Source organism: Anabrus simplex, chromosome 1, assembly GCF_040414725.1.
Source record: "Anabrus simplex isolate iqAnaSimp1 chromosome 1, ASM4041472v1, whole genome shotgun sequence".
NCBI lineage: Eukaryota > Metazoa > Arthropoda > Insecta > Orthoptera > Tettigoniidae > Anabrus > Anabrus simplex.
In genome coordinates, this window is record NC_090265.1 from 717,594,991 (window position 1) to 717,602,885 (window position 7,895).

Below are 7,895 nucleotides of genomic sequence, written 5' to 3' on the forward strand. Positions count from 1 at the left end.
GGGCAAAACATGTCTCAATAGAAAATAATAAAAAATTCCTAAGTATTTAAAAATTTATAATGTACTGAATAGGTGACACAATAAACTCTTTAGCATCCTACATTCAGTATCTCCAATACGGATTAACAATGATATTTATCACTTGCAATGTAGCTGGTACACAAAAAAAGAAAGGTTGGCTAATCTGAAGAACAAATAAGATCTTCATTGTAACTGAGAAAGGAATGTAAAATAGTTGCTCGGTAACAAAAAACAAAATTTACATAATGCTGTGACTAATAACCAATTATTTTGTGTATTTAAAGAAATAAGCACCAAAGAAGAGTACAGTTCTGTTATTACATGTGTTTTGATAAAATATTCAAACATGCAGTACTATATAAAAATGACTTTACAGAAATAAATTTCCTTGAACTTTTGTTTAAAATTAGACTTTTTTGATTTTGTGGATGCATCTCTCCAATATGTCTTGCCACTGGATGCTGTTCACTGTACTTCAGTGTGACCTCAAACAATTCCTTGGCTCCAGAGCGACTAATCTTATCTTCGTCACCTGTATCTTCATAATACTCCTGGAGAACATCATTAAGCTCTTTGTTGGTGACCTGAATGACATCCTTCAGGAGGCCACTTTTCTGCATCAGCCGGTTGAATGTCCCGCTGAATAGCCTGTAAATCTCTTGGAGTGTGCATACGGTATGTTTTTGTTGTTGTACATTGGCCAAGAAAACTGCACTGTACAATACTGTTTACATTACATTATTACATCAAGTAACAACACGCGCTGATTGGCCATCGGTAGCTCACTGTTCACTATTTTGTTGTGACAGGAAAACAGTAAGCAGTGATGACTTACCTTCATGTTATAACAATGTGAGCAGGTGCACAGCCAAATTCTACTGCAATTTAAACTGCAAGACCTTTACTTAGGATCAGCGTCATTTGAATGTGTTGACACATTATTTTACTTGCTCTCTGTGTTATTACTTTCGTTGGAATGAAGTTCCTACACTGTACAAGCGGAGGGATGTTTATAACAAACTCTCGGTCAAGTGCTTTATAAACATTTTCAAAACACTTCACTGTGGTTGTGTATTAATGAACATTTTTTACAAATAGTATTAGAGGAGAGTAATTACAACCCTATAAAATGTAAACTGTACAAGTCCTCATGTTTCACCAATAACGGCATTCAACATTTTTCAAGGGTTCTGCTGTATTTGACTGCTACGAAGCTCTCTGTGAAATGGAGCGGTATCACAATGCCATCTCAGCATATAGTGCAAGATGCAGGGCGCTGTTCACCTATTGGTCTGCTGTGGTAGGGTGGTGTCAGAGTCTCTGATTGGCTGTTCTTATGGCCAATTTTTGAAACAATGTGGAGCCCGGCGTTGGTTGACCTGCGTTGCCAGAGACAGGCAACTGACTGCCTGATGCTTTTTCTGGCCTCCTGTGGCCACTGTGTTCTCCAGGCTTCAAGGTTGCAAGTACTGAAAACTAGGCTTTGTTGATCTGTTCAGATTCCTCCTTACAGTTGAAGTTACCGGGCGAGTTGGCCGTGCGGTTAGGGGCGCGCAGCTGTGAGCTTGTATCCGGGAGATAGTGGGTTCAAATCCCACTGTCGGCAGCCCTGAAGATGGTTTTCCGTGGTTTCCCATCTTCACACCAGGCTTCCTTCCAACTCCTAGGCCTTTCCTATCTCATCGTCGCCATAAGACCTATCTGTGTCGGTGCGACGTAAAGCCACTAGCAAAAAAAAAAAAAAAAAAAAAAAAACAGTTGAAGCTGTGGTGTGCTCCAGGATCTCATTAACTTCCCTTTGTAGCTGGGCATGATGAGGCACTGTAGTTGACAGTATTTCGGTGTTGCTGTGCTGTTATATTGTGACCTGTTAACAGGCAATTATTTGGCGACTGATGACTTGTCTGTCTGTCCTAGGTGGCTGTGTTGGTTGTGCTCCTTCAGTTGGGTGGCAATGCTGCATTTTGTTCCTACGTACTTGTCATCCTCGTTGCAGCAGGATCCCGTGCAGCTGCAGTCACGTGTACATAGTAACAATGAAATGCAGCATTGCCACTCGATTGAAGTAGCACAACTAACACACCTGGCTGGGCCAAACAGACAAGTCATCAGTCGCCGAACACTGGCTGCAGCCTGCACTGTACATTGGTGTGGAATTGTGATATCCCTCTATTCCACTGAGAGTTTCGTAGCAGAATGCAGTTTTCAGTGAATTGGCAGATGTTCTTGGACCATGGCAAAAACAAAAAAATGCACCACTCCCTTCCACCTTGATGACAGTAGCGATGTATGATGGCTTTGACTCCACAAAACACGGGAAACATTAGGAAGCCATACTGATCCATGATCGCTGCATAGCCTCCCATAAGCCACGAAGATTGGGCACACAAATCTCTCTCTACAGCATCCCGGATATGCTCAGTAGAATTGAGATCAGAGCTCCTCAGGAACAAGGCAAACATCTTCACATCTGTGGAGTGCTCCTTGAATCAGTCAGCCACAGTACAGGAGCATTGCCTTACAGGTAGCCTGTAGGGTGCTGGAGGTGAACAAAGTTGTTAAACAAGGTCTGCAAGCACATTCCTTAACATTCCCCGGTGATGGATATTTTCAGATGTACCAGGGGTCCCATTTTATCCCACCACTGGCCTGAACTGTACCTTGTTGGCAAGAGGGATGTTGTTGATGACGCACTTGTACCTGGCCATTAGTGAGTACCAACTGGTACCTCAACTCATCTGCCCAGGTGACCTTTTCCCATGCTTCAAGTGTTCAAAGGAGGTGTTCCTTTGGGTATGTCAGATGTTATGCCATATGATGGGTGTTAACACAGTGTGGATGGGACCCAAGTCTACTCGTGTTTGACTGGCTGAACGTTGCAGACGGGCCCCGAGTTAACTCCTGTTCATGAGACTTGTACATTCGGTGACACCTCTTGGAAGTTCTGAAACTAGCTGGTGGTCAAGATTGTATCAGTCTCATTGTTGAAGGTTTTGTTTATTTCATGCTACTTTTACTTTTCATTCTTCTGTTTTATGCTTCAGTTTCATAGTTTTCCAACCTCATGTTTACATCGTCCAAAGAGCCATGTGGTAGGTAAGATGGCGCTTCCCAGACTGACCATATATTTAGTCAGAGTGAAATATTAAACACACTGTATGCGGATAATTATTCAGAACGTATAAGTAAATTTGAAGAATATGAGTTAAATATTGAAAACTCTTCTGACGATATGATGGTGATGATACTGTACAGACAAGAAATGTATTCCACCTATCAATACTTATTTATTGTAAATGGATTTACATTAGTACCGGTTTCGGCCTTCCATGGCCATCATTAGCTAGTACATAGTGATCTTCAAGATTATTCTATGGCTCGAAGATCACTTCATGCAACTAAACTAACATAGATACAGAAGCACAAAAACTATAAAGAAGATTGAAGAAGAAACTCCACGCAACACGAACTCGCAAATTTTAACAAGTGTTTTAACACATATATATATATATATACACACACACACCATATTTTAGTGTGTTTAACTTAAGTGTTTTATACTGTGCCTTATGTATTTTAATATGTTTAATGTACTCAAGTCCAATGTATACTCAATAGGTTTTAGTTTACTATAGCCTTCATTACTACTTTGATCACAGATATTGTAACCTCACATAGACAAACACTACTACAATATATATTTTATTTTCATCCCCATTAGACATCCGGATGATCTAACATAATAACATCTTTGTGATATTGTCTAATGGCTGTAATATAATTATGTACTAGCTGATGATGGCCGTAGAAGGCCGAAACCGGTACTAATGTAAATCCATTTACAATAAATAAGTATTGATAGGTGGAACACATTTCTTGTCTGTACAGTGAATCCAATCAAGACGGAAAATGAAACTTATAAATAATAATTAAAAAAATGATGGTGAAGATATACACCCTTCAAAACAACGTGAAATCTGTATAAGTTGCCGTATGCTTCTTCACCAAGGTCATTGCTACACAACTTATCACACCAGGAAACATTATTACGACTTCTTCAGAAGGTTTCCCGTTAATGTTATCACAGCAGTACAAGGTTAGGGAAGCCAGGCTTATTTGATTCGATGCAATGCTTTCGCATTAAGTTGCTCAGGAAATGGCCGGGCACAGGGGATGTGCAGTGTGAGGAGCTTCTGGTCAGCAATGTGTTAAGGAGAGGTATTCTCATGGATGCTTGCTTCTGTATCCCATGGCAATGGTTCTAGATGGTATGGTTGTTGCTCACATACTGCTGTTGTCCAGCATTGAATTGACAAGTGATCTGATGCACTGTGGCTCGTCTATCCATTTTTACAATCTGAGCAATCCGACAGTGGCCCCTGTTATCAAAGCGTTGTACACTATGGCAGTTAACTCTGGCTTGATCTCTGAAGTCGTACAGGCACTGGGCTTTCTAAGGACTTGTACAAGATCTGACATCCTAGCTATGACATGTCATGTTCTCCTATTACATTCATTGGGCTGAGTACAGCACCATTTCTTCACTACGGCAGCTATATCTAATTCATTTGCTTATGAGTGTGTAAGCTCTAAAGGCAGGGGATCCAAACAGAGGAATATTTATACTTTTCCTGCTGATAATTTATTACTAAAATGGAATTTCTTTTAAAACACTGAAAAAACCTCATAGCTTCTTACTAGAATGGGGGCCGATGACCTAGATGTTAGGCCCCTTAAAACAACAAGCATCATCGTCATCTTACTAGAATGATTACCAACAACAACAACAACAACAAAATGAACAAGAAAACAATGTGTAGACACTGTTGTTGTTTTTTTTTTTTTTTTTTTTTTTTTTTTTTTTTTTTTTTTTTTTTTTTTTTTTTACACTAGCCAGTATTAACTGCCTTTGTCAATGTTGAGTTGTAGCATGGAATGAAAGTACAGCCTTGAAAAGCAGTACTTCTGAAGACACTGCTTTCTGCAGTATCTCCTTACTGCTTTCTGTCATTGTAGACAATGAAAAATTTGCAGAGGCAGTAACTGATTTTTCCCTATATTTTGACCAAAGAATCATGTTACTGCTTGTTATGGCTATATTATGATGCAGAACATCAAGACAGTTACAACGATACCAAAAACTCCATATTTTAAATTTCTGCAGCTACTGCCATTTTCCTTAGCACAGCAGAACTCTGATGTTGCAGCATCCTGCTGTCTGTATAGCTGGAAGAACATCTAATCTATTTTGGACTAGCTAGAGTTGCTGTATGTTATTAATAGAAGAGGAAATCCTATCTTAATCAGATTTGTACCTCTCGAGAATTTGCTGTGGAATAATGTGGCCTTATGTAATGTTCTCTCTCCTAGACACCAAGATGTGCCTATAAAGAGGAAGCGGAAGCTGTGCGGCTTGCGCTCGGCGCCTACAGCAGTCAGCTGGTGGGAGGAACCTCCAGTCTGGATGTGTTGGACCGCGGGCCTCCAGAAGCTCGAAGAGAGCTGCAGGCGGTGCGAGAAATTCGAGGGCAAATTGCGGCTGAACTCCGACGGGTGGCAGCTCTGCTGGAGGAGCAACCAGGTCCACGGGCAGCTGCCATCACGAGACAGGTAACAGTATGGCATTATTCTAGTTCACTTTGTGGTATCTCAGTTGGCTCAGTGTCCTGATTGTCAGTCATTCTTGTTACAGATGACAGCTCTGTTGCGAGAACAGACACGTCTGTGTCGTCAGTTGGAATCCTTAAGCCATGGCGCCTCAGAGATGGAGCTTCCCCCAATGTGCTGTAACAGTGAGCGCCTGTTAGGAGCAGTTCGAGAGGAGAATCGGCGGCTGGAACGCCTTGTAGAGAGCCACTCCCAGGAGCTGACCGAGATTCGGCAGTTGTTACAAGAGCTTGTATCTCGACGCTCGTGACGGCTTGTGATGTTATATTGTTGAGTTCTTTGTTTTACATGTTTATCATTAAATAAATATTATTGTTGAATAAACTTTTACCTTCTTTAGCAGAACTTGAAAATCTCATCTACTTGATCACTGTAAAGTTAAATTCTGTTTATAATGTGTAAGGTACCCAGAAAGTAATTTCTGTTCTTGTAACAGACATCCAGATATCCTGAGACAAGGTGTGAAAACAAGACTGTTGACCCTTGTGAGACAACAGTTTCTGAGATACTTCGGTCATATTGCCAGGAGACCAGAGGCAATGAAGAAACTAATTATTGCTGGGGCTGTACCTTAGTGAAGGCCACAGCTGCTTCCTTTCCACTCCTAGCTCTTTTCTACCCCATCATCACCATAAGTCAGAGTGCACACTTCTTTGACATGCGACATGGGATAGGAGATGCGACTGAAGTAACTTGGCCTTTCCCATGTCCCATAGGCCACGTACATGCACATCTATGGGTCATTAGTTAAGATGTCCTTTAGTGATTTGGAAGGCTTGTTGTTACAGTACTTTGGGAATTGTGAAGAAAACCAATGACAAGAAGAAAAGGAAGTTTTGGGTCAACTCATATGATGTGGCCTGCTCCGTGGTGTAGGGGTAGCGTACCTGCCTCTTACCCGGAGGCCCCGGGTTCGATTCTCAGCCAGGTCAGAGATTTTTATCTGGACTTGAGGGCTGGTTCGAGGTCCACTCAGCCTGCGTGATTAGAATTGAGGAGCTATCTGATGGTGAGACAGAGGCCCTGGTCTAGAAAGCCAAGAATAACGGCCGAGAGAATTTGTCGTGCTGACCACACGACACCTCGTAATCTGCAGGCCTTTGGGCTGAGCAGCAGTTGCTTGGCAGGCCAAGGCCCTTCAAGGGCTGTAGTGCCATGGGGTTTGTTCATATAACGTGGTCTGCCAAGAGAATGGTGTTTTCGTGTTGGCTAAGAAACTTAATGAAGATCCTTCACAATTTTATACATTTTATAGAATGAACTGGGAGACGTTTCAAGAGTTACTGCATATGGTAAATCCACTAAAAATTTGGCCAAATTCGGGGATCCTATTCTACCAGCTGAAAGATTATTGATAACACTCATGCTGAGTTATTCGCCTATTTCTCACCAGATATTTTCACATATGGACCTACTGGAATAATTCTTGAATCTGTAATTATACAGCACTTCATACTTCTCCACTTCCGCTATAAAATTTATAGTAGTTACCTCTATTGAGCTGCACATATTTAAATCACTGCACCAAACTCACACGCGAAGTGATGGGACATGTCCTACGAAATGCAACAGGCGATAACTTGATGGGACATGCCCGCTGACACATGGGACAATCCATGCCTTTGACCAATAAGTGTGCGGGCTTCCTCTTGACTGCACGTGCTGCAGCCGCTTGGAATATGCCCTTTTTATCGCACCCCATGTGTCATGTCCCTTGTCCAGTAAGTTTGCGCTCCGCCTAAGACCTATCTGTGTTGGTGGGACGTAAAGCCCATTCTAAAAAGAAACTAATCATCAAGGGAAAAGTTGACAGCCAAATACCCAGAGAACATGTACCATGGCGATGGGCAGATCAGCTCAAGAACTTGCAAGATGCAATCCACCATGTTCAGGACAGGAAATCATGGAAATGAACTGTCAACATGATGTCATCACACCCCAACATAGGGTTAAAGCACGAGTGAGAGATTCATAACACCAGTTTGAGAGAATTCAAGACACAAGTTGGTGATAACGGAAATAAAATCTCATGGGCTTTGGTGGTGGTGATTATTGTTTTAAGGGGAAGTACAACTAGAGATCCTACACTTAAAAAAAAAAAAAGGAGGAGGGGGGAAAGGGCATAAAAAATGAAAGACTCCTTACGCCTCGGAAACATAATACCGTATCGTAATCTATAAGTAAAAATTGTTGAATCCAACTAAAAA

General features: G+C 41.5%; 1 protein-coding gene across 6 annotated transcripts in view; it reads left to right on the forward strand.

Annotated features, from left to right (window-relative positions):
* Positions 1 to 6,025, forward strand: part of olf186-M (Ki-ras-induced actin-interacting protein-IP3R-interacting domain olf186-M) — a 389,935-nt gene extending 383,910 nt beyond the window's left edge. For 5 of the 6 annotated variants that reach the window (XM_067136047.2, XM_067136048.2, XM_067136044.2 and 2 more), the window contains 2 exons: positions 5,392 to 5,631; positions 5,714 to 6,025. In XM_067136047.2, coding sequence (XP_066992148.2) covers positions 5,392 to 5,631; positions 5,714 to 5,938 — 465 coding nt within the window. In that variant the 3' untranslated portion in view covers positions 5,939 to 6,025. Of the gene's footprint in view, positions 1 to 5,391; positions 5,632 to 5,713 lie in introns of those variants that run through there. The other variant, XM_067136049.2, reaches the window with a different exon arrangement.
* The last annotated feature ends 1,870 nt before the right edge of the window (positions 6,026 to 7,895 follow it).